The 26,918-nt window shown below is 59.9% G+C and overlaps 1 protein-coding gene across 6 annotated transcripts in view; it reads right to left on the bottom strand.

Annotated features, from left to right (window-relative positions):
• Positions 1-26,918, bottom strand: part of CDK5RAP2 (CDK5 regulatory subunit associated protein 2) — a 166,774-nt gene that overhangs the window by 20,586 nt on the left and 119,270 nt on the right. For all 6 annotated transcript variants that reach the window (XM_055301775.1, XM_055301770.1, XM_055301772.1 and 3 more), the window contains 6 exons: positions 24,883-25,002; positions 20,477-21,050; positions 18,554-18,786; positions 9,391-9,439; positions 6,813-6,988; positions 2,439-2,558 (listed from right to left, as the gene is read on the bottom strand). In XM_055301775.1, the coding sequence (XP_055157750.1) occupies positions 2,439-2,558; positions 6,813-6,988; positions 9,391-9,439; positions 18,554-18,786; positions 20,477-21,050; positions 24,883-25,002 (1,272 nt within the window). The remainder of the gene's footprint in view (positions 1-2,438; positions 2,559-6,812; positions 6,989-9,390; positions 9,440-18,553; positions 18,787-20,476; positions 21,051-24,882; positions 25,003-26,918) is intronic.

Genomic DNA, 26,918 nt, shown 5'->3' with positions numbered 1-26,918 from the left:
AGGGTCACTGCGGTCACCACGGACACTGACCCCAAGCCCTGCCACCAGAGCACTGAGCCATGAAACCCGCCCCGCCACTGCCTGGGTCTGGTTCGTGTTACGTGAGAGAGCACTAATCCCCGTCGTCACATGTTCTGTTCTGTGCAGCTGAGAGCGTCCTGGTCCACGGCTGATGACGGGTGACACTCACCGACCCCGTAAGGACACCGGGGCATCGGGCCTCCCAGAAGCCGCCGCGGCACCGTCCCCACAGCGCCGCCCTTCCTCGTGCTGATGGTGCACGCATCGCGGCGTCTCCCCACAACGTCCTCTACTCTCCCCGTGACTCGGGGGTCTCCTCGGGGACCTGGGTCTGAATCACGGCCCTGGCTTCTTAGTAGCTGTAGGACCTCGGGCTCGTCACCCCACTGCCCTGTCTCCAGGGCCCAGTAACAATGACCCCTGCTGTTATCGTCCGTAGGCCAGAGCCAACCACAGGACCGAAGAGCCACCTGGATGGACAGGGACAGTCCTATGGGCGAGTGTGCTGTGGCCGCGGCGTGGCGGTCCCTCCTAGAGGTCAGGGGCCAGGCCCCCTCGAAGGCCACCCGCGCCAGCTCCTCTACCTGACGACAGGCTGACGGGAGGTGGCAGCTCAACAACGTTGTGCCTCAGCCTCCGAGGAGCCTGCCCCCGGGACAACCCCTTGGTCTTCCCAGCGTCTGTGACAAGTGAGACCAGCACGTCTTCCCACCCGTGTAAATACTTTACAAACGCCTTTTTGTAGACCTTCTCATCACAGTGAATTACTCTCGGAGCAATTGCCAGCTCCGTTGTAGCTGGTGGCCATTTGAGCCCCCAAATAATTCTATAATTGGATTTGCCAGGAAAAATGTAAAACAGAATGAAGCTAATTCAGGCATTACCACAAGTGGATGTGAAGGGCCCAGGCATGTATTTCTTCCCCGTGTTTGATAGGACCAGTAACTCAGGTTAATCAATTTCCCTGGAGGTGAGAGAGGAGGAGGCAGGGTGGGGGAGGGGAGGGGAGGGGGAGGGGGGGGGAGGGGAGGCGGGCGTGGGTCCAGGGTTCGCCTCCAGACTGCAGCGCACCAGCACATACAGCCCTTTGGGAAGCTCCTTCTAGGCCGAGGGCTGTGACGGGCTGCGCAGGAAGGAGGACTGGACCAGGGGCCCGAGGACTCCGGAGCTGCCACCACTGAGTACATCTTTCTAGGACTCAGTTATTTCATCTCTAAAAATGTTTGCAACCTGGCGAGTTGCAGAGCTCTGCAATGTTAGACTAATGAATAATGTCATACAAGATAAAACAGCGGGGCGCCCGGGGGCTCAGTGGGTGAGCACCTGCTTTTGGCCCAGGATGTGACCCCAGGGTCCCGGGATCGAGTCCCACGTCGGGCGCCCTGCGTGGAGCCTGCTTCTCCCTCTGCCTGTGTCTCTGCCTCTCTGTCTGTGTCTCATGAATAGATAAAATTTTAAGAAACAGTAAAATGACATAATGATGACAAAAAAACTACTTACTGAGTGAGGCACAGAGCAAGGCCCTATTTAGAGCACTGCCTCCCTGATCTCACGGTGAGTCTGTTTTTTTTTTTTGGTTTTTGTTTTTGTTTTTTTTTGATGAGTCTGTTTCATAAAATAATTAAGCCTGGGCGAAGCGGGGTGCCTGGCCCAGAAGTCCCAAAGCTAACAGCCAGAGAGCTGGTCCACACCCAGGTCCGTGCAAACTCGGGCTTTTCCTGGGGGCACAAAGCTGCTCTCAAGACACGTTCTTGGTGGAGTGAAAACAATCTCTCTGGAGCAATAAGGAGAGATGCCCAAAATACATTGTTCCATGCAAAAAGGGACAAAATCGCAGATATAAAGTATCCAACCTTTTGGGGGAGACAGAGAATAAGAGCCCATACTTGTATTTGCATAGAGCGCGGTAGGGGTGTGGGGTGGAAGGGCAGGACGGGGGGGGGGGGGGGCGGGAGGGAGGGCACGGAGGAGACGGTAAGCTTTGCACCATGTGAATGTCTTCCCCACGGGAAAAACACGTATTTTTAGGTTCTGCACAGAATATTCCATCCAGACCTAACTGGGTTTTACGCAGGAATGCTGCGACCTTGTCACCACCGGCCTGTGAGACTCTCCAAACTGCTGACACGCATGTGCTTAATTTTAAGATCCACGACCGACAAAAAGACGGACTATGGCTCTGTTTTAAAATAGCTGTGTCCCCCTCTCCGGCGAGCAGCCAGGGCGCGGCGGCCAGCAGACCGGCCGCCCCCTTCAGAGCCGGGCTCCCCCGGGAAGGCCCTGCCCCGTGGCCCGCGGCGTCCGGCCGGCCGGGCGGGCGGGAGGGCGGGCGGGCGGGCGGGCAGGCAGCGAGGCGGGGGGCTGCTGCGCCGGGCACAGGCGGCCCCGCGGAAGCACCCTCGGGCGGCTCTCCCTACCTGGGTCGGGTTCGCGGCCCTGCCGTTCCAGCTGGCCCCGGAGCTCCTCGTTGGTTCTAATAGATTCTTCTAAACGTCTCCTCAAACTTCGAATTTCTTGTATATGTTCCATGACTAAGTCTGCGGGAGGGAGAGTTATTTTTAATTTAAAGCCTAAAGCCCCCAACAAATTGAATAATTTACAGATTGTGCAAGGATCTTAAAATTCCGAGTCGTGCTGGAGGTCTTCAGACCGTCGGTCGCTGGCAACGGCCTCCCGGGCCTGGCGAGCCTGAGGCCGGCCCCGGCCCGCGGACACAGTTCCGGGCGCTCTCTGCAGCCCTCCACAAGCAGGGCCTTCTCCACCACACGGAAAAATTATATCCCATACGATTTTAATGCTAACTCTAATGCGGCCCTTTATTCTTCTAAATATCAAATATTAATTTAAAGTCTTCCTTATGGTGAAACTAACAGATCACTTTCAAGTCCGCTTGGATTGCCTGAGAGTGGATTAAACCACTTTCATGATGAATCCCGATATTTCTTTGAAAGGAATATGTTTATCCATTTATCACCTACTCATTTAAGACTTAAAAACACAGCAAAGCAGTAATCCCAGCGCTACTGAGCACGGTTAAGGAGGGTACTCTCCGGAGCACGTCCTGCTCGAGCGAATATAAATGCGCGTGACTTTTGGGATCTATTTTTATCACCAGCCTTAGAAAGGTTCCTTCCCAATGTCTTCCCTCACATAATTCTACCTCTAGGAACCTACTCAAAGGGATTAGCGGAGAGGCTCCCGACCATTTGCCGAGTGCGCGAAGAGGTTCGTCTTCTGCACTGTTACAGAACGGCAGAAACTGAACAGCACCCAAGTCATTAAATAAACTGTATCACGTCCACTGTGACGCGGGACCACACAGCCACCACGTGAATATACAGTCACATCACAAAGACCGTACGACATCACAGAAAAATACAGATACAGAACGGATTAACAGCGGGATCGTACCTCTATTTAAAACTCTGCAGGCAAAAAAGACACAAAAACACAAAACAAGGACATCTGCCCCAGACAGGAACGAACACCACTGCCTTGGGTGGTGATGTCGGGTTGTCGAGACTCCTATTTTCTGTCTCGGTGTGACACTTAATGATACATAAGAATCGAAATCGCCCAAGTCCTCTAAGAGGAGCTCGTCCTATTTTTCAGCCTCCGGCACGTCTCACATTAACAGAGGAGGAGGCGCGGCCGCAGCCCAGACGCAGGTTTCCAGAGCCAGCGTCGCCACATCAAGTATCCAAAGGCAAAACTAATGTCTTTAATTCATCAATTGGGGTACACCCAGGACGTCTTAGTAATGTCTGTTTGAAGACATTATCCTAATGTTATGACCCAGTTTTAATCCCTCCAAAATGACTTTCATTTAAAAGTAGCACGATGTTACAGACCTTCCCCTGATTAAACAGTGATTCTATCGTGAATCCGAATGTTTATGAGAGGACTTCATTCCCGGGCCCTCAGCTCTCTCCTTACGCGGGAGTGTGCGGGGCTCCTGGTGGGACGCTCCGTGCGCTGCAGGCCCCGGCCCCCCCCCCCCCCAGCGGCCCCACCACCCCCAGCGGCTAGCCAGGCCGAGCGAGCGGGCAGGCGCCCCTCGACTCCGCCCCCGCGTCACAGGCCGTCGGTTCACCATCCCCTCCTGCTGAGTCTGCCCAGGAGCCAGGCTCCTCACTGGGGTTAAGGAAACACTCCCAGCGCAACCGGACACTACTTATTAATTGTGCAGCCCTAGCCGAGGAGAAGGAAACACTAGACTCGCCTTTACACAACGGGAGAAAAATATCTGTCCCTCGCACAATAAATACCCTCCAGACAAATGCTAAGTCTTCAAAACCATGAATCCTGCAAGAAGCGACCAGCAAAAACCATGTGTGCGTCTTTGGCCTCGTAGTTCCACTTTACAGAATCTAGGTTAAGAAAATGCGCCAAAATAGGGGGAAAGCTTCATGTTCAAACATATTCCCTGCAGCAGCGTTCACGATTGTGAAATCTTAGAAATGGCTTAAATGTTCAGCAAGAGGGGAACATACGGAAAAGTGCAGTTCAGCCATTCAACGGACTATCTAAAGCCACTAAAAATGATGCTATGTAACAACATGTCAGAAAGCTTACGATAGAATGTCAAGCGCAAAAAGGAAAAATACTAAATTATCTCTCTACTTAGAATATAAACATGACAAAAGGAAAAAAAAAAAAAAACACATGCAGAGACCAAGTCTGAAGAGAAAGAAACCAAAAAAGCTACCAGTGGGTTTATTAGGATGGCTCCAGAGAGCACGGTCTCCGTCCGGAAAGTGCCTGGTGGTGCACCAGGAGGGCACGGTAAGCCCAAGGTCATGGGTCCCCGGAAGAGAGGACATAAAGGAGGCGCCTACAAGGTTCTACATTGGAAATGAACCGAGGCTGGGGTGGCAGGCGTGGGAAGGTAGGCAACAGAGGGGCAGGCAAGAGGACGGCAGAGGGAGGTGCCCAGAGGCAGGGTTTTAAAGAGCAGGGATCCCAAGCATTCCCGTTAAGTGATCGGCTTGCTGCAGGGTAACCCCCAAGCCCTCCATCAGTGTGTCCCTCCCACGAAGGTCTCGTGGGAATAGTCTCCAGGGTCCTTGCCAGGTGGAGGCGGTGCCGAAGGAGGCACGGCCAGGGACAGGGACACAACTCACGGGTCTGACCCAGAGGAGGAGGGAGAGAAGGCAGGAGGAGAAGATCAAAGAGGCAGAAATAGCCCAGAGAAACCTGGTCCACGGACACTCACAGAAACCACACGGGGATGCAGCCAGAAGCCCAAAGAAGGCAAGTGCAGGGGCAGGTGCTGGAGGAGCCCGCTGACACCTCACTTAGATCCAGCGCGAGCGTTTCCTGCCGTTGGTGTGTTTTCAAACTGTGCTCCTCGGGCCCTGAGTGTCCTCGGGGAGCCTCGGAAGCCACCATGGAGGACGACGTCTCTACCGTATGTCCTTCACAGACGGGGCCTCCGGGTAAAGTTTCATCCAAAAAAAAAGTGGGGGGGAAGGAGGGATGAGGTTCTGCTGCTATAAAGACCTTGCATTTCTGAAAACCACGGTTCTATGTGATCAGATGTCAACAAAAGGCTTTTGGAAAGGAGGTGCCGGTGTCTGATCTGTGCTCTGGGTCCACTCTGGGCGCCTGGCAAACATCCAGTGGAAGAAGGAAGCAGACACCAGAGCACGTCAGCTAAGGTCCAGAGCCTATACCTGGGCTCAGAACACTACACTCTGGGGTCAGACCCGCCCACCCTCTTTTTGGCAAATAAAGTTTTACTGGAACAGAGCCACACTCATTCATTCACGCGTAGTCCCTGGCTGCTCTCTGCTACCACAACTGGATGCAGTAATCACAACAGAGACCACGTGCTCCACAAAGCCCTAAATATGTACTCTCTGTCCTTCCCCAGGAAAAATTTCCCCATCCTGTCCTATCCCTTGAACTGCTGAAATACATGGACTTAGCAGCACTAACCCCGTCTCATAGCCCAACAGGAGGTCATCAAGACTGCAGAGCCAGGAAGTAGAGGAGAGCTCAGGGCAGGCGGAGGGTGGGAGGCTGACCTGCCAACTGAGCCCACGGCCCACGGTCAGAGGCAGGACAAGGGGCTGAGCCAGCAGACGAAGGGTCACACCCAACGGGAAACACAGCAGGTTTACAGAGGCGCGGACTATCCAAACGGGGGCTGGGGGGGGGGGGGCAGTGGGCTCTGCGGCATCCGTCCAGTTCAAAGCAAGGGTGTTCAACGTGACGGGGCCCCTCAGGAAGAGTCTGGAAGAACAACAGGAAAGTAACGAGCCTTGGGACGGACACGTAACCCCGCGCTTTCCAGTCTGCTTTCTGCCCCGTTGGAAGAGCCAGGAAATGGCAAGTCACAGTATCAGTCCTCATTACAAAGTAAAAATGACTCTTCCCCAATCACCAACACCTTCAACAAGCACAGCTTTCCCCGGTGATGAATGATAGTCCCAACGACCAGCTCCGGCCCGGCCAGCATCTCCCTCCATGAGACAAACAGTCAAACGTCACTACGCGGCTTACTCAGGCAAGACGGCAAATCGCTGTCTAAACCAGGACACCGGGATCCCTGGGTGGTGCAGCGGTTTGGCGCCTGCCTTTGGCCCAGGGCGCGATCCTGGAGACCCAGGATCGAATCCCATGTCGGGCTCCCGGTGCATGGAGCCTGCTTCTCCCTCTGCCTGTGTCTCTGCCTCTTTCTCTCTCTCTGTGTGACTATCATAAAATAAATAAAAATTAAAAAAAAAAAAAGATTTAAACCAGGACACCCTGGCTGTGTCTGAAACGCTTAGCAGAGCTTAGCTTACCTTGGGAGAAATGGTTCTCCAGGACCGAGGCCTTCTCGGTCTCGCTGTCTTGCTTCTGGTCTCGGGAGAGGACGGAGGACTTCTCGGACACTTCACAGTCGGACAACGCGTGAGAGGCCGAGGGCTCGGGAGACTCGGGGAGGATGTGCTGGTAGGTTGAACGGTCCTCCTCCGTCCTTCACCGTTGGGATTGAAAGAGAAATCATTTCCCACACTAAGACCCCCGGCCAGGACCGGGACTGGGGAACACTTCAGATTACCTGGCCTTTTCGAATTTCCCCACATTTGCAACTTTGCTTTGGAGCCCGTTTGCTTCCCTGGAGCATTTGATGAGCGAGGACACTGTCAAAACACCCAGCTCGGTGCGCTTGAGCCTGGAGCCACTGCCGGGGTTCTGGGGAGGGCCTCCGAGAGGGCGCGAGTCACTGGCAGCTGCTGACCAGCGCCCCCTCTGCAGCCGGCATCTCGGGGGTCCTGGCCTACTGGGTGCTCACACAGACCCACGACCCTCAACCAGCGCCGGGGACCCGAGGCACGCCACGAGCTGGCCCACAGTCTCAGCCTGCAAGCGGCAGAGCCAGCCTCCCACCGCAGGACAACCCAGACCCACCAAGGGCCTTATGGGTTTAAGAAGCTCAAAACCCTCACGGCCCCCAGGCAGGTCCCAGTACCGCCAGCCCGGCCATCATCCAGCTGCCGCCCCGTATTTCCCAAGAGCCACCTGAGCCGTGACGAAACCCCCCCCCCCCCCGCCCCGAACTCCGTGAAAACACCCATGATCCTGCACTTTAGACAAGCTCCGTAAGCCAGGCTCTTTTCTGCCCCTTTCCCTGTCACTCCTTGTCTCGTCATTCATGAGCTCAGACGAGAGCAAAGGACTCAGAGCTGCAACACGTTCACTAACAGGCAGACACCGGGCGCGACGTCCCCCGACGGCAGGCAGGACGGGTGCGCGGGCTCGCCGCTGCCTCGCGCAGGAGCCGACGGGGCCAAGGGCACCCGTTCCGTTAGCTCGGCAGTGACCCGCGGAGCGCTAAGCCCGCCACGGCAAAGGGCGGAACAGAAGGAAAAGGAACCAGCCCGTCAGGTGGGAGCGTGACGCACGGCTGAGGCGGGAAAGGCTCCCTGCTCGTCCCAGCCGCCTCTGCGCGCCAGCACGTCTCTGCCCACAGCAACCCCGTCGCGCCCGCCCCAGTGCAGCCGCCCCACGGCCCTCCCCCCTCACCCAGCCCAGAATCTGGGGCCCAGCCCAGCGCGACCCCGCCGCCCCCCACTGCCCCTGCCCCCGGCCTCCCGTCCGTCGGGCCTCAGCTAAGCCTGCTCCGCTGGGAGGCTCGCCGGCCTCTCCACAGCCTCCGCGGGGACGGGATCCGTTCTCGGGAGAAGGGAAGGGGAGGGCTGACCCCGGAGGGACCTGCCGAGACACTGCGGTGGGAAAGGGGCACTGAAACGCCCACCGCTGAGCCGTGCCGCGTGCCCGCCGGCTCACTCCTACGATGCCGTGGCCTTCGTGATGCCAACAAAGCCTAAAACTCTGCTCCCCGTTTCGTTTTACCCCCAGAAGCCCAAAGGGCTCCAGAGAGGACAGAAACACCAACCGCAGCGAGGGCCCTGCGCGAGGCGAGGGAGCGGGGACAAGACCCCGACAGTTCCCGCGGGCCACCGGGGCGAACTAGGACAGCATACAACACGTCCAGTCGGCCAGCGGTTCGTGACGTCCAAACACACGCCAGGCGGGCGGGGCCGGAGCAGCTGCAGAGACGTCCAAGGCACAGTCTGTCCCTCAACAGGCAACGTGCACCGACGACGAGAGCCCGGGAGTCCAAAGACTCGAGGTCAAATCCCAGCTCAGCCTCTCAACGGCCGGCACGCAGCCCTCACCCTCGGGTCCTCGTCCCAGGACGGGAACTAGTTAGTGCTTGCCCAGTAGGGTCAGAGGGAGGGCGCGGGAACGCCTAGGCCAGCAGCTGACACACGGCCCCGGCCCCACGAGCAGTCACCAGGGGAAGGAGACATGCAGGGCACATCAAGGCGCCACGTGCTCAGGGCTGGACCAGGGTGGTGTCAGCGCTACGGAAGAGAACTGGCCCTGGCCCTGGCCCTGGCCCTGGCACAGAGGAGAGAGACGGGCACGTTGGGGAGAGCCAGGCTCAGTGCCCCACAGACCGACGACGGCAGCGCGCGGCTGCGCGCAGCTGGCGTCCCGGCACGAGCTGCGGAACAAATGCACGGTGAGCTGAGACGGGAGCGTGGGTTACGCTGGGGGGGGGCCTCGGAGGTCAGGCAGCTGAGGTCCATCCTGCGGGTCCCCAGGGGCCAACAGAAGGAACACGGCGTCCCCCTCAAAGCTCCCGACAGACGAGCGCCGCAATGGCTGAGAGCCGCCGAACGACAGGTGCGCGGCGCGACCTCCTGGTCCGCACGACCTCCTGGTCTGCGTGGCCACCGTCCGTCCCGGCCACCGTCCAACCCCTGGGTCTGTGCGTCCCCACAAGAGGCGGCACCAGCCGAGCGCGAGGGAGCCAGCATCCCCAGCAGACGCGCCTGCACGGCCTGCGTCCCGCACGCCCACACTCACCTCTCCATCACCTCGGTCTGGGGGCTCACGTCCACTTGAACTGATTTTCCTGGAAGCAGAAAGAACATCAAGAAGGAGAAGGAAAACGTTACAAGGAACGAACGAATGAGTGAATACAAACGAGCCTTCCCTAGTCATTCTGGCTCACACGCCCGCAGAGGCCCTGATGCGCTTGCTCACCACCCAGAGACGGAGGGCAAGACGGCAAGGGCCCCCGGCACCACGGCCCCGGCCCCGGCCCCGGCGCCACCACTGCAGGTGGCCCCGCGGACGGGCTGCGGCTCTCCCCCTCTTCCTTCCGCGCTGCGACCTCACCTTTTCCCTTCCTACTTTATCATCAGTGTTTTTCTTACGGAATTCGCCTGAGAAACGTGATTCTAGTGACTGCGTTATATGCCACGGTCACCGCCAGTCCCCTCTGCGACACGAGGGTCATGTCCGATTTTTCACTTTTATAAATAAAGGAAATAAACGCCTCTGCACATACAGCTTTACCTGCATTTAAATGCTTTCCTTGGGGAAGACTCAGAAGTGGGACCAGCAGGGAGGAGGGGAGCGCGGCTGGAGGAGCCTGGGCCTGCAGCAGGGGCGGGACGATGGGGATGGGCCAAAGGCAACGAAACGAAGCTCCGGGCGCCCTGGCGAAGAGACGCGCTGCCCCCCTGCGTGGCAGCCTTTGCGGTTTGAAAGGCGACACGGGAGCCCAGGTTTCAAAGAGACCAACAACTTCACGTTAAAAATACTTCAGAGCCCTGGAAATTGCAGACCGGGATGAGCTCTTTGGAGAAGCTAACGTGTGGCTGAAGAAAAAACACAAACCTTCTAGAGCCGTACTTGAAAAGTGAGACTATAATTAAACTGCACCCACACACTCCATTTTCAGAGCTACTCCTAAAAGGGAAAGTTCTTGAACACCCAGCGCAAAGGGAAAGAGCACCGGAGACTCAGGCGTGGGGCTCGCGCCCGTGGCCCCTCAGCACGCGGCAGGACGGCAGTCCTGGGGCCTGAGCGACCGGGGGCCCCGCCCTGGGGACGCCTCCCCCGCCGACCGTGTCCTCGGCCTCACACGGGTCACACTGGCACCGAGTCAGCTCTCCACCTCACAGCGAAGGACTGGAACTCCGTGTGACGTGTGCCCTCTCTTACCCGGACGTGCCCCAGTTAAGCAAGGGATCTGCACACCCGAGCGCCCGCTCAACCACAAACCCAGGTCTCGATCCTCTTGGTTGCATCCCCACCAGAAAGGCCGTGACGTTCTGGCTCCCGAAAAGGGAGGGGGACAGCAGTGCATGGCCTCCACCTCTGTCCTCTACACCCCCTGCCAAGACGGGGGATCTCCACCTGACCGGGCCCATATCCAAGACGCCGACCGGCTGCAGGACCCCGTGAGTGGGCAGACACAGCGCTAGGACGACGGCCCGGCACCTCCCATCTCGCACCTGCACAGGCTGCTCACGACACTCGGCTGAAACGCGGACCCTGACGATGGGCCGGCCGCCCACCGGCCGTCCAAAGGGCTTCGGGGTCTACACGACCGGCCGGGCACACAGTAACATCATCCCCTGCTTCGCGGTACCACCGTCTTCAGGAGCACAGGTGACACCCAGAAGCTTCACGGGGTGTGCCCACGGGGTAGGGCACCATCGGTCTGGGGCACGCGGTCAGCACTCTGAGACTCCTGACCATAAATCCGTCCCATGAGTATCGCAAAAACTGCTCTTCATGCCCTGACAGAACCCACGGGCAGAGAAGGACGTGTCCGCGGCCACCCGAAGCTCGGGTCTCCCCGTCTTCTCATGGGACCTCCTTCCAGGAGCCCGTGATGGCTCAACGACCATCGTACGCCGCCCACTCCCTAAAACCAAACAGCCAACTGCTGGCGCGGACTGGGATCGGGGCCAACACACCAGCGACGCCCTGGATCTCGTGGTGGGCCTGCCTTCGCACAGGCGACGGGGCACGTGTGTCAGGCTCCCCCTGAAGCTCAGGAAGCACGTCCTGAAAGCTCCCAGCTTTCAGCCAGATCCTAACGGCTACACCTAAAAGCTGCGTAGGGGGTGGCGGCGGCATCTTTTCTAATAAAGAGGCGTCTATAGTTATGCGACCCTCCTGGAACAGGCGCGCGAGTGCCAGGCGGGCCAGTCCTGTTAGCGGTCGGCCGCCCTGCTCCCCGCACTGCGCCATCCCGGGCGCCGCCTCCTCTGGGAAGCCTCTCTGGAAACAGCACCCGCCGCCGACCGCACAGGATCCAGCTCAAATATCACAGCCTGGCCCCTCCCACGTGACCTGAGCGTTTCCTCCTCCGCACTGATAACCTGCAGCACACATTTCCGTGCGCCTCCAGCGTGCCCCTGCCTGACGCTCAGGGCGGGGATGAACGAGGAGCCGCCCTACCCACGGCTCAGAGCTGCGTGGGGACGAGGGACCCAACAGACAACTGCACCACCGGCCGGGACAAGGGGGCACGGGACAGCACGGCAGGGCACGCGGGGGAAACCACGTGAGCCGGCCGGGACCGTCGGGGACAACTCAGGGGAGGTGACGGGGTCACATCTTTGAGGCAGGAAGGCGCCGTATAAAGACAAGACGCTATGGGGCCACGTGGAGGGCAGATTCCAGGGATACTCGGGAGGAAAACTCTTCCGTTTTCTCTGATCGCCTGGGTCGGTTGCCGTCCTGATTACGGCCCCGTGCCCAACGCCACTCCTAACGTACGCTTCCCCGACAACCATGCCCCCTTCCTCCGGGAAGCCTTCCTTCCCTTCAGGGCTCCGGGGTGCCTCCCTGCCAGGCCCCACCGTGCGGGTCAGACCAAGCCGGACGACCCCGAATCAGAGGGTGCCCTGGAGTAAGATCCAAACCACACAAAACTATCCATATTGTCCTCAAATCCTGGCTGGACACGACACCTACGGCCCCAGTCTGGGGGGGCCAGGAGAACGCGGCCCCCGTCTTCCAGGCGTCTGTGCTCTGAAGAAATAAAAATACGCCCACAGGAAATCACTGCTCTCACCTCCCGAGCCCCCCGGATTGGTCGGACAGGACACCAGACGCTCTGAATCATCTCACTTGATCCTCACGAGTAAGTCTGCGAGACAGGAACTATGTCCTCACAGGAGAAGTCGACCACTTGGGGGTACGAGAAGCATACGCTGGGATTCGAACTCAGGTCTGTCTGGCTCCAAAGGTTCTATTCTTTCCACCCGGCAGAGTGTCCATCACAGGGCCAGACGGGACTGTCATACGCAAGCACGCGCATTAAAAACAATAGTTTTGCTTCCCCTTGGGATGAACAAAGAAAGCTTCCTAGAAGGCGAGCAGAATTTCTAGAAGGGAAGAGAGAATAGACGCCTTCTAGAATAGGGACTGGTTCGAACACAGTCCCGGGAGCGGGGAAACGCGAGCAAGGCCTGCAACCCAGACGTACTAGCGGGGACGCCCAACTGCACGGGAGCGTGAAGGGCACGACGCCCCGTGCTCGGGGGTCAGGCTGTGACGCGAGCGGCCCGGGCTCAGGTCCCGACTCTGACCCGCCCGCGTGACCTTGAGCAAGTAAATCCACTTCTCTGCTCCTCTCTTAGTCACGGAAGGTGGTAAACAGCCTGGCGCAGACGTGCAGCTCACAGGGCCCAGCCTGGACACGGCAGCCCGTGGAAGGCCTTGGAAGAAACGAACGGTGCGGCCTCATCCCTGCAGCCAGAGGAGAGTCCAGGGGAAGGACCCCCGCGGCTGCCTTCTACCCCTACCCACGTGGCTAGACCCCGACACCCGTGGGGAGCTTGCGGAGGAAAGGGACCAGCTCCCGACCTTCCTGGTCCCTCCCGCGGTGTGGACTCAGGGATACCTGAGGGCGACACCGTCTTCCTGACTCGTGCTTCGGGGCAGGCACATGGGGCGGCAACACTGGCCCTCGGTCCACCGTGGGTCCCAACCGAGTCCTGAAGGTCACAGACCCTCGCCCCGGAAGAACGCACATGCTCAGGAGGCCTTGCAGGGTTCCGGCCCCAGAGAAACCCCTAGCCCGTGACGCTAGGAAAGAGCCGGCTCCGGTCCTGCGAGTAGAGAAACCACGCTACCGTCGTACTTCTTGGGTTCCGCCGCCTACGTGGTATGAAAGGAGAGCGGAGGTGCCCGCGAAGGTCCCGGCACGGCGCCCTCCTAGTAGCCCGACACGGGAAGCGACCTGAATGCCCGCCTGCGCGGAAGGATGAAGTGAATCATGGTATCTTTGTACAAAAGAATGCTCCGCGGTCACTGAAACTCGCGGCGTATGTTGATATTGTCTACACCTGAACAAAGGGAAAGGCTGCAAATAGTTCCAGTTCCACAAAAAACACACATCAGTATAAAAAACATCTGGGAACATAGAGTCCAGGGTGTTCACTTTCGGTGCATACATGATGCAGTTACAGGAGCATTTGCTTGTCTGTTATTCCACAATAAACACGTAGTGCTGCGTATTAAGGGGGAAGAAGACTTTATTTAAAGTTTTTAAGGACTCATGCTAGGCAACCACCTCAAGTATAAAACTACTTTACAGTAAGCTCCTTTCGTGACTCAGGAGCCAGATCTCTTCGACCGCATCCAAGAAAGACCCGCCCCTGTGCCATTTTATTCTCTAAGAATGGGAGTTGTCGTCAGGTACCTGAGACTTTTATGCCTTTTGTGCAAGAAAATAAAGTTCTATGCTTTGTGTTGTCTGCAAAGCCTGAAATGCTTCTGCTCCCAGAACTGCAGGGAACCACAAGTAAGATCTCCTCGGCCTTGTCAAGGTAAATAACTGAAAAATAAATCAAGGGGGGGGGGGCGGGGCGGTGGATAGGATGAGGGAGGCGGGCGGCTGGCGCCCGAGGCGCTCTCCCAGCCTCCCGCTGCCCGGCCCCGGCTGGGGCCGCCTGGTAGGAAGCGGAGGCCCGGACCGAAATGCCTCGGGCCTGGACCCTACAGCTCCATCTTGAGGATCAGTTACTCCCCCGGTATCAAAATGAGAACTAGCTGACTTGGAAACCCTTCCTCAGGAGACTGGATTTCAGGAGGCTGGGGAGGTCACCTGCCCCCGTGTCCGTGGCCCCCGAGGCCCGAGGGGCTGCTACCAGGACGGCGGGTTGTGCAAGGAGCCGGGCGCCACTCCCTGGGCCCAGAAGCCCAAACTATCCCACGTTCTGTCCTGGAGCTAAGTTGAACATATGTGGGCTCTCGTGAGCCATCTGTTTTGTAACGTAGGAAGACAGAAGAGCTGGGGTCAAACCTTGGTTTCGCCAAGTCAGTTCTAACTTTGGGCAGCGGACTCTCCTCAGCGCGGCGGAGCTCCTCCAGTAAGACAGGCTGCGGTGAGCATGAGCCCCCGACCCGCACGCTCCAGGTACAGGCCCCGCAGCCCCGAGCGCCTGTGAGCCGGGCAGCCGGCACCGAGGCAAGGCTTCGTGCTCGTTACCAACTCCTACAGCTCACGGAGGAAAGCTCTGGATTTTGAGCAGAAGGAACATGACGCGACTTACGCTGTGAAAAGATCAATCGCTCTACTGTGCGGAAACGGAGCATCGTGGGACACGGGGCGAGGGAGGGGCAGCCCGGGTCCAGGGAGGCGAGGACTGCGGGGCATCAGCGAGAGGAGCCCCGGCGACAACGAGGTGGTGCCAAGTGGTCAGGTCTGCAAGACACTCGAAGGCAGAGCTTCAAGGGGGGGGCGGCGAGCGGGGCGGGAGGAGCGCTGGCTCCGGGGGCGGTCTTCCTAGCAGCCCAGGGAGGAACGGGGTGTCCCCGGGGGGAGGGACTGGCCACATCCACAACCACGGGGAGTCTGAGCCACGTGCGGTCCAAAACCGATCGCCGGCTTCAGCAGAGGGGAAGCTGTCGGTGCCTCGGGCACAGGCCACTTCCGTGGAGAGCTGCGGCCTGAAAGCCGTTCCAGGAGGCGTGGGAGAGAAGGGCCCTGGGAAGTTAGCCGGGTGGATACACAGGAGGGGAGCAAAATAGTGACGTCACAGAGGCCATTTAAATGGATAAAGTTTTAACTGGGGAACCACCTTCACAGTTTTCATATTCAAAGAATAAAATCAAACCAGGAAAAACAGGAGACAAACCCTAAAACTGGGAAATAAATGCAAGCGGGAAAAAAATAGATCTGATCATACTTCAAACACTGTAGAAAGAATGAAGCCAAGCAACTTTTAAGTCTAATCCCTGACTATGTCTCCTGAGCCTAAAAACTAAGAGGTCTAGAAATAAACCGTGATCTTTTCGTGGGTTTGTGTCTCACAGTGGCTCGGAGGGGGCAGCCCTGGACCCATCTGTGTGTGTTAGAGAAGCGGGCACAGCGGCGGAGACAGTGACACTGTGAGGGCCGGGCCCCTCGCTGCTGGGGACGGGACCCAACGCGGAAGCGGGAACAGCAAGGAAGGACACACGGGGCTGGACTGGGACTGGAGGCACCGCTGTGAAATAACCATTTTTAAAATAAATCAGATGCTGTTACACACACAATCGGATGTGTGCACATGCACCTGAGATCTACCCTCGCTCTGCCTGCTAAATGGCCTGGAAACGACGACACTCTAGTAGCAGTCAAAACACCCCGTACCATGGCTTTTAAAGGGCATCCCCCTCTAAGATGAACCAGGGCTACTTGGAGAAATGGCTGACTCAGGGGCAGGGACAGTACCAACGAGGCTGGAACATCTTTTTTCGTGCCAGAAAGCACAGAAGTGCTCCCCAAAAGAGGGAGACCTGTCAAAAGGAATTGCCACTTGCCACATCCAGAACAACGTGCGCGTTAGTACGAATGACAGGACAAACACTATCCTGCTGGATAGAGTAAGAAGCCGCAAGTCCACGAAGGGGAGATAAAGGGAGAGTCGGTCCTTGTAGCAGACGCCGTCTCATAAGGAAGGAGGGAGGAATGACGGCATTAGGGGAAAAGCCGCCACGCGGCCAGCATCACGGCAGCAGCCGAGACAGGACACGGAGCACGACTCAGGTGAGCACCTGATGAAGAACCAGGTATTTACGGGGTCGCCAAGTCCCCCCGCCGACTGCTTACATATCACACAGGGAAACACGGTCCTTCATATCGGAGGAACCTGACTCACATCACCTCAACCAAGCGACCGAAGTTACTTTCGCCAACGGGACAAGCCGATGGCATGCGCCTCGTAAACCCGGTACCACGAGAACACGACAGCGCTGCAGCATTCTTGCCAAAACCACCTAACCAATCTCATCTCCGCCATCTGATCTCATCGTAAAGAAGCAACAGATAATCCCAAACTGGGGCACTGGCCTGAAGTCTTCAAACAGGTCCACGTCGTGAAAGGCAAAGGGTGAAGGAAAAGGCTAAAGAAAGCCAAAGACCCGTGACAACTAAATGTAACGTGGGGACCGGGTCCTGGATCGGAATCAGGAATAAGACTCGTAAAAGGCATTAGTGAATCAATCAGTGAAAGTTCGGGATCCCTGGGTGGCGCAGCGGTTTGGCGCCTGCCTTTGGCCCAGGGCGCGGTCCTGGAGACCCGGGATCGAATCCCACGTCGGGCTCCCGGTGCGTGGAGCCTGCTTCTCCCTCTGCCTGTGTCTCTGCCTCTCTCTGTCTCTCTCTCTCTCTCTCTCTGTGACTATCCTAAGTAAATAAAAATTATAAAAAAAAAAAAAACTTAAAAAAAAAATTAGTGAAAGTTCAACACAGCCTGTACACGGGATGACGACACTACGTCATGAATTCAACAGTGGCTCTGAGGCCGTAGAGAACAACGCCCTTGGCGTGAGGGGCCACACGCTTTGCCGCATCTAGAGGGAAGGGACAGGATACGGCCAATCCACCCTGGGAAGGTTAGGAAGAGATGATGACGACGATGATGACGACGACGACGATGATGATGATGCTGATGCTGGGCTCCTGGGTAAGAAGAAGAATGTCGGGCGCCTGGAGGGCACCTGACGGGCTCAGTCGGTGGAGCGTGTGACTCTTGATCTCCGGGTCAGGAGTTCGAGCCCAACGATCGGGTGTAGAGATCACTTAAAAATAGAATCTTTAAAGAAAAATACCAACGTGTGCGTACACGCACGTATGTGTGTACACATGCAGAGGGCCCCTGACTGAGGAGGCTGCAAGTTACATCTTCGACTTTAGGACGGTGCAAAAGCAACAGGCGTTCGGTGGAGAATACCTCAAATTCTGAATTTTGACCTTTCCCCAGGCTAGAGGCATGCAGTAGGGCTCTCCCTCGTGATTCTGGGAGCGGCAGCGAGCCACACGCCCCGTCAGCCCCGCCGTCACGAGGGTAAATGACTGGTACAACCGTCCGGGACCCACCTGGCCATCCTGCTTCTCGCCTTCAGCACAGCCCTCGACACAGGACATGAGGCACTCACTACTCTGTCATAAGGTGGGCTTTCTTTCACAGGATATCGCCAACTGTCGACCACGTGTTCTGAGCCCGTGTATGGTGCCCGGGCTGAGCCATGACGTTGGGTAGGTCACGTGTGTTAAGTGCATTTTTGACTTGACGATAAAGTATTCTGAACTTTATGGTGGGTCTACTGTGACCTCATCATAAGTCGAGTTAGGTCTGAATATTTACAGAGAGAAGGAGAAAATGGCAAAGCACATAAGACGAAAGTGATGAAGCTGGGTAAACAGCGTAATAGAATTTGCCGTTCTCGTCTCAAAAACATCGTGAATGATGATTATTTCTAGTCAAATGCAGTGACATCTACTGAAGTACCTGGCGCACAGCCACTGTTCAGCAAAGGTTCTCTTTCATGCTTCCTCTAACCACCTCTGACCCTTGAATATATTTTTTCAACCAATAAACGTCTGAGGTTTTCTTCTTTGCTCGTCTTGTTTAGCGTCGCCAACATTTACGACTCCTGAGTTCTTATCCACTCCCACTCCCACCGCCCAGCAAGACCCGATTTCCAGCCTCCCTTGAGGCTTCAGAGCAAGCACGGGGCAGGTGCGTGCGGGGTGGGGCCTCAGCGCCCTGACCCGGGCTGGCGGCAGAGCAGACCGCCAGGCCCACGGGAGCAGTCCCTGGAGGGGAGGCAGCCCGTGTGGCTCCGCTGTCACCTCGTCAGAGCAGAGCGGTTGCTCCGGCCCCTCCCAAAGACGTCCTGGATCAATAAATGATGATGTGTCTGAGGACTCGCAATCCCTCGCCCCACTTACCGCTGAGAAACAGCTTTTCCAATTTCTCGAGCAGCCCGGCACATTGATTCAGCTGCTCCTGGAAACCCTCGGCCACGTCGTGATCCACGTCGCCGGCCCGCAGCAACCGCTCGAACGCCTTCCTCGTGGCGTTCATATGTTGCCGGTAGATGACACAGATGCCGTGGCTCTCCTTAATCTGCTGTCTTTGAAGGGAGAGCTCCCTGGCTTGGGACTGAACTAATGAATCGTATCTGATAAAAGGGGGGAAAGAAAATGCTTGTACCATTTTTGAATTGAATTTTTGTGACCTTAACACTAATTGGAAAAATGACAGAGCACAATTTCTAAAAGCCTGCGGCTCTACGAGCATACACACTTCCAGAAAAATTGGAAGTGCGCAAGGTCGCTCCTTCGATTTCAAAACGGCCAACAAATGCTGGAACAAAGGTTCTTCTGCAACATTTTTGACCTTATAGAGCCCCCAATCACAGCACAGACGGGCAAGAACTCAGGAGGACAATTAGTTCCCATCTACTCTTCAAAAATAATATTCTGAACCATTGAAACACGTGTTCCGAGGGTCAGGGGACCTACCACAAATTCTCACGAACAAAAAAGAAACCGTAACTCGGGAAAACAAAAATGGGACTCTCTCCCCTCGACTGAAAGGTCAGGGAGGAATCGCCACGCTGACTACCACTTACGGAGGGTCCGCGACCTGCCAGTCACCGCATCAGGGGTTTTTAATAAGCGAACTGTCCTTGCGACCTTCTGTCAAACCCGTGAACCTCCTCACTTACCGGGGGGCACCGGACTCCGCTGGCACGGGCAAGCGGGGACGGCAGCGTGCCCCCGAGGCCCGTGCTCTATCAGCACCGCCTCCTGGCTCCGACCCGCCATTGCCCGGACGAGCCCGCCCGTCCTCCCGGCACGGGGAAGAATACGGGTTAAGGGAAGTGCGGCCCCCGCCGGCTGCGGCCACAGTAACCTGGCCCCCAGGGCTCGGCACGGACGCTGACCCTTCGGTCGCCCCTTCCCTGAAGCGAGGCCGGCGTGGGGCTGCTGATGCCCCGATCACGTGGCCCCGCACGGCAGGGGGGCTGAGGAAGCACCGGGGCACGGGGGCCCGCGGCCCGCCACGGCTCTGGGCACGCCCCGTCCCCTCGGGCAGCCCGCTCGAGGCTCGCGTCCTCACCCGCAGAAACACGTGTGAGAGGCCCTCCTCTCCGGCTGACCGAGCGCTCATCAGTGGCCAGCGGGGGTCTGACGCTACCACTGCCCCTCGATAAACACGGGCTTCCTCCCGTCCTGCCGCTCGGGAAGGCTGGAAAAAACCCACTCTGGCTCCTGACGCTTCCGAACTACACGTTTGTCAAGTGAAGCAAGTAAGTGACGAATGAAGGTCAACTTCACAAGTGACGGCTTTGTCGTCACAGCTCATAAGGCAAAGCTGCACGTGTCTGTGCCCGTCAAGCACGGCCTAAGAACTCTTCTCTTTCTACGCGGGCCGATGCTCGAGGATGACCTTAAAGGGGAAAGATCTGGAACAGGTTTATGTTCTTCCCACCCGGCCTAGGACGTCGGTCTCCGTCCCAGGGAGAAAGGCAGTAGCGGCTCCGCGAGCGGACGCGGCCGGGCGGCAAACGTGCCGCAACTCACCGAGGGCCAAACCCTCGCCTTGGCCTCAGCACCCAGGCTGACGAGGGCAACGTCCGCTCCGCCAGCTTCAGGAGCCGCGAGACCAGAATGTGTACGGCCCCTGCGGTCTGTGGCCTCGTGCCCACCTCTCCTCGGGCCCAGCGGCCTCGCACCGTGGAGCCTCCCCCAGTGCCCACCCCCCACCGCCAGCCGAGCAGCGTTGCCCCGTAGCTCGGGGGCTCCGACCTAGGGGCAGCGGGGGAACCGCGGCGGCAACAGTGGGACAAGCAGCGGGGGACGTACCTGGAGGGTGACAGATCTCGGAACTTATTCTGCAGGTCGTGGATTTCACTGAAAAGCCCCAAGTTCAAATTCTGCTCCTTCTGCAGCTCGCGCTCCTGTTGCAGGGGCTGCTGCCTGAGGCCCTCCAGCAGCCCGCCGTCGGTCACCTCTGGGCCCAGCTGCCGGAGGATCTTCATGTGCTTCACGTAACGCACTCGGTGCAAACTTGAAAACGTCATTTCTTCCTCGTCGGCGCTACCCTTGGGCTTGCTCAGCACATCCCGGCCCCCTTCTGTCCCACACAAAACCGTGATAATGGCCTCACTGCACTGCGAGTGCTTCTGCAGCTGAAATAAGAAATTCCGGTAGCCCTGGAGCTCAGTTTCCAAGTCACGGATTTTCTGTTTTAAGCTTTCTGTATCACTGGAGGCGTCGATGTTCTCAGACGGAGGGGCCCCAAACGCGCTGACTGCGGCGGAAAGCGGACTCTTAGAACTCCAGCAGGCAGCTACCACGGCTGGGCCTGGAAAATCTTCAGAATTCCCTTGGCATGTGGGCAAGACGGCAAGGCCGTCGGGCGGGTGGATCTCAGCGTCTGCGAATGAGACACACTTGCGTCAGCACGGCCTGGGCCGAAATCCACCGCCGTCCCCACCGCCGTCCCCACCGCCGTCCCCGCAGGGCCGCGGCCGCCCCCAGGCCTCTCTGGCCTAGCCCCTCTCCTACCTCCCAACCGGCCTCTTCCTCAGAGCAACTATTCTAAAACGTGAACTGACCACGACGCCCACCAACGCCCACCTCCAATTCATCACCAAGGATTAAACCCCAAATCCTCTGGCAGCGCCGGGGCCCCTCCGCCGAGTAGCCGGGCAGCCCGCCCTGGACACCCCTCCACCACCTCTGGAGATGCCCCACAGCTCGCCCCAATCCCTTGCACCCACCGGGCCGTGGGGGGCCTCTATGCTTTTGCACGTGCTCTTCCCTCGGCCTGGGGCTCACTCGCTCCCCTGCGCCCGCTCAACGAACTCTGCCTACCCCTGAGCGCGCAGCTCTGACCCTCCTCCCACGGGCCCACCTCCACGCCGACCTGTCGCTCCGCCCGCGCCCCCACAGCGCCTTCCGCACTCCGCCGGGGCGCTCGGCCGTGCTGGGTGCTGCCGTAGGAACTACGTGGGCTCCTGGATTCCCGGCTCCCGCAGCCTCACCCTCACACCCTCAGGGACGGCGCCTAAGCCAGGCCAGACGGCCGAGGCTCTGACGGGCACCGGGGCCCGTGTGAAGTAACGCTGAAGAGCAGTCGTTCCAAAGCTCAGGACTGATGAGTCGTTTCCAGTTTCCCGGGGGCGCCGCGATGGCCCCTGCGTGAGTGTCCCACTGACGCACGACCCTGCCAGGAAGTACTTCCCGACGGTCGTTTGAACCCCCGAACCCCCGAGGGCGGCCAGGCTCGCCTGAGGGTGGGCGGGACCGCGAGGCCAAAGGGAGCGGGGCTCACACCCGGCTTGGCCACGCGCTGCCCACACACCGGCCTGAGGGGGGTAATTTCACGTCTCGAGCCTCAGTGTCCCCACAAGGATGTCTAAGCTGCTTGCCGGGAACTCCCAGCTCCGGCCTGAGTCCGGAGCATCCGTCCTGGACCACGCAGCACACCGCCTGCGTGCAGGGGACGCTCAGCTCCGTGCACGGCCGTCTGAGTCCTCGGAAGGCTGCAGAAGGCGTGGAAACACCCGGCCTCACAGGCCAGCAGACCTGGCCCGAGCTCCGGCCCTGCCACCTCCTGGCTGCGTGACCTGGGCCGCCAGGTTCCCGACCCCTGAGCCTCCCTCAGAGGCTTCGTCCACAGAACGGGAAGAACACCAGGTACCACGAAGGGCTCCGCCGGCTGTGGTCGGAGGCTCCACCGGGACAGCTCCTGCAGAAGGCGTGCGTGCGGCACACGGTGGTGGAGGAGCCTGATGCCGACAGCGCCCCCGCCCCGGGATGCTGGGAGCTGGAAGGGGGTGCCCAGCACGGGAGGCGGGGGGCCCGCGAGCAGGGGCTGTGGGCCAGGGGAACCGCGGCACCGACAAGCCTGTGGGCTGGGTGACAGGCCCTGGACGGGCTCCGAAGGGGAGCGCACAGAAGTGCTCGTCACGCCGCACGTTCCAACTTCTGGGTTCTGCAACTGTTCCTCGTGGCCACACGCCCGTTCCTCTCTGCTCACGACGCACGTACCATAAAATAACTCCTTTTATTTTAGAAAGCGGCTGCCGCATGACCTAAGGAAGCATTCCCAGTACCGCACCGCTGCTGCACGCCATCTGCGGTCGTCACCGGTGTCCGCGGCCTCTTGGGGTGCGGGGCAGGCGTGTCCGTCCGCGGGCCTGGCGCGGGGCCGGGGCAGAGAAGGTACCCCGGAAGGGCCTGCTGGCTGAAGGAGCGCCACACAGGGACAGACGCGAGGCCCCCACGGGCTTTCTTTCCAGCGAGTCACCTTCCAAACCAAGGAACTACCGTTGCCGGAACGGCCTCACGGTAACGGAATTTCATGGCAAGCAGCAGTGTTCGTTCACTCGGGGAATACAGAGCAGAGACCAACGCGATGAGCCCCTCACGGACGCCCTCCCACGATGCACGGACGTCAGCTACACGCGCACCTGCCGACGGGGACGGTCCGCACCCGCACAGCAACAGTCGGCTCCACAGCACGACTGACATTTGCACTCTTGCCCTCGACCTACAGCACCGTGACTGAGCGGCGGCACAGGTTTGGTCTCCAGGCTCCGAGACCAGCGTCCAGCACGTCTCGCAGCCCGGCACCCGCGCGGCGACTCAACTTCGCGGCTCAGTAGCCCCGGATGAAGGGCCGGAGGCGGACTTCTCACCTCGAATCCCTGCGTGGAGGGCGCGGGGAGGGAGGACTCAGAGCCGTGGCACGCGGGGGCTGTAGGCTTAGCCGGGACCTGGCCCAACGCCAGGTCAGCGTCACCTGCGCACCTAAGGACCAGGCGCGCAGCCTTCAGGACAACCTGTGAGGCGTCACTGGCAGCCCCATCTGGCCGAAGAGGAAATGGAGGTTCAGAGGCAGACGTGGCCCGAGGCTCGGGGCGCAGCAGCAGCAGAGCCCTCCGTCCGAGCCCGGCCACCGCCTCCTGCAGCAGCTGGCGTCCCCGTCCCCGAGGTCGGGTGCTGAGCCGGGACGGCCCCTCGCGCTCCGGGTCGCAGCCAGTAACACCGCGGCGCCCCCTGCGCTCGCCTCCCGGCACCTGCCAAGGGCAGCGGAGGCACCACGGACGCCCGAACCGGTCAGCTGGAGGCCAGCGCGAGGGGCTGCCGGCAGCGTCCGACACCGAGGAGCCCGGACGCCCGACCTGGAAAGCGGCAGGAGGCAGAGCCCTAGGGACAGAGCAGCTGCGGGCGACAGAGGGGGCCGTGCAGCCAGAGGCAGCCCCCAGGCAAACCAGAAGCACCTGCGGAAGGAGGAGAGGCGCTCCGTGACGCTGGGCACTTGGGAGGGAGACTGCCAGCCCGCCAGGAAGCCCTGGCCGCCGACGCACCGCCGACAGGAAAGCCACCGGCGTCCCCAGAACCAGTCGTCCACATTGGAGGAAACGCTGCAGTTCTGGAACCTTCCTGGACTCCGTGGGGGCACCTGCACGCCCGGCAGAGCAGCCTTCCCCTCCAAGCCCACGACACTCAGGAGCACGTGACCACGGGTCCCCCGCACTGGCCGGCGGCCTCGGGGGAGCCAGGGGCATCCCCGCAATCTCAGGGCCGCCTCGCGGCAAGTTTAGGACGCCTGAAGAGGTTTCCTACACGGTGAACTAGTCCTGATTCAAGTGGACTTTTTTTTTTAAACAAAAAAAGAGGAGGGAGTGGATCGAAGGTGAAGAGAAAACAGCACGTGTTCCTTCCAGGGGCAGGGGACAAGAACATCCTTTTAGGACCGTTTGTGCTGAAATAGATGGGCCGCGCCTGGGGCCTTGTCCCTGCGCCTCCACACCGAGCAGTGACGAAGCTCCTGCTCCGGAGCGGCTCGGGCTCACCTCCGGCCCGCCCAGCGCAGCAGCACCCCGCGGCGCCCGCCCAGCGCAGCAGCAGCAGCACCCCCCGGCACCCACCCAGCGCAGCAGCAGCAGCACCCCCCAGCACCCGCCCAGCGCAGCAGCACCCCGCGGCGCCCACCCGGCTGCGGCCGGGGCAAGGGCGTGACGAGTGCTCGGTGAGCTCTGACGCCCGGTCCCCTGCACCCGCAGCCGCCTACCGCTGACCAGCTGGACGACCCTGCATCAACTCTGTTTAATAACCTCAGCTTCCTCCCGTGTTAAGTGGGACTGACGACGAGGTCCCGAGATGCCGGCTGCCGGGCTTCGCGACCGCCCCCCACAGCACACCCCAAGGAGCGCCCGCACCCGGGCTGCGCAGTACACACGGGCCTGCGTTCTGACCGGTCTCGTGGGTGGCGTGATCACTGTCCCCCTCCGTGGCTCTCCAGACACAGGGCATGGCTTTGGCTCCGTTCTGCTCTCCCGGGCCGTCCTGGTAGGCTGCTCCCACAAGGGGCTGGGCTGCAGGCGTTCGGGAAGGAAGGAAAAATAAATAAAACCATAGGCTTGAAACTCAGCCAAGCAACTGAGAAGAACACAAAGATACAACAGGGAAAATAAAAACACTGGGGAGGCAAAATGCAATTTATAAGATAAAATTAATCTATCGAGCTGCCATAACAGGACGTAAAAAGCATAAATACGCTGCAGCTTGTCTGAAATGGTTTAAGTCCAGGCTCTCAAAAAACTATGAGTGAGAAAATGAATTCCACAGACTCGGGCCCACTCGTCCGAGCAGAGGCCTCGGGGTCCTCTGGGCACCCGGGGTGGCACCTGGTCGAGGCACCCTGCTGTCTCAGCCAGAAACACGCACGGGGAGAGTGTGCACCGCAGGCCCCGCGCCCAGTGCCATCAGGTCCGCGGCCCGAGCGCCCCGCTCCCGCCCGCGCTGCTCCGTGAACTATCTGCCCCCCCCCCAATGGTCTGGGAGTCCTCCGAAGGCAGAGACCCGCTCACCCCTCCCGCGTGTCTCTGTCTCCCACACACAGAGCACCTGCTGTGTTCCCGGGGGAGTCCACGAACGCGGGGCTAGACGGCTGCGCGGGAGGAGGCGAGGACCGGAAGGGACGGGGGCGGGGACGGCCATGCCACCGACGGCCCGCCCGTCCCGAAACCTCCACTGTGCTGAACCCAAGAACCCAACGATCCGTGGGGAACACCAGGGGCTACGGGTCACCAGAAAACCCACATGCGAGGTGGGGACAGCGGGCTTTCAGAGGCAGCGCAGGGCACGGCCTGGAAACCAGGCAGACGGGTGTGAATCCAGGTCCGACGTCACTGACCGCGACCGCAGCCAGGTCCCTCCATCGCTCCAAGTGCCGCCTGGTGATACAACGGGGCGGGGACCGCTCTGCCTCAAGGGCAGTGAGGAAGATGCCCCCGCACGGCGGCCTTCAGGCGGGCAGGGAGGCGCGACACCCCCGGCACAGATCGTGTCCCGGACGCGGGCCGTGCGAGGCTCCAGGCGCCTCCTGCCCGCAGTCCCCACAGCCGCTGCCATCTCCCGCCCGTGAGGGAGGCGAGCGCCTCGGTGGCACGACTGCAAACAAGCCCGGTGTCGCTCTGAACGCGCCGTGCCGCCCGTGCTAGGACCAGGACCGTCCCCGGCACGGCTCCCCCGCGGCCGCCCAGCAGCGGATGCCGCCCCCGACCACCGCTCCCAGGGCCGCGGCCCAGAACAGGAGGTGCCCTCACTCCCCACTGACGCCTCCAGGGCACGCTCTCCTCCCGGAAACCCCAGCTCCGCGCCTCAAGCCGCCAGGCCACCCAGGGACCACGCGCCCCGCAGTCACCCGGCACCTGACCCCCGGGGCCCCCAGAGCCTCGCTGACTACGTGGCTCCCCGTGTTTGTCTGCACCGTTGTATGGGCAACCGCCCCGGGCGGTCCCTTCCTGCCGTGTCCTCTCCTCCCCACGCCGGCTCTCCGGGAGCTGTGGCAGGCCGGCCTCGGCCACGCCAGGACAACGGTGCCCTCCGAGGTCACCGTGAGGGCTGGTTCCGGACTCCCAGGAGGCCACTCCCTTGGCCTGGTCTTACTGACTGGCAACGCTGGACGGGGCGCACCTGCCGTCCACCCGGCTCCTGGATGCCGTCCTCTCGGGCCCCCGTTTCCTGGGCTGCTCCTTCCCCGCCCAACCCCCGCTCACAGAGAGGCTCAGCCCGGGGCCGCTCCCCGGGTCTCCAAGTCTCCTACTGCAGACGCCGGCGACACGCTGCCACCTGCCGAACGCACAGCCCTGTACCCCCGACTGCCGGCCTGGCACCGCGCGGGGCTGGCCAACTGGCTCCTCGAGGGGCCCCAGAGCCGACACCGGCCGCCCGCGGCCCCGCCACCTCCGCACGGCACAGCACCGCCGCCCCGATGGTTCAGGGTACC

The sequence above is a fragment of the Nyctereutes procyonoides genome, unplaced genomic scaffold, assembly GCF_905146905.1.
Source record: "Nyctereutes procyonoides isolate TBG_1078 unplaced genomic scaffold, NYPRO_anot_genome, whole genome shotgun sequence".
Classification (NCBI taxonomy): domain Eukaryota; kingdom Metazoa; phylum Chordata; class Mammalia; order Carnivora; family Canidae; genus Nyctereutes; species Nyctereutes procyonoides.
This window is presented reverse-complemented; position numbering and strand designations above follow the sequence as displayed.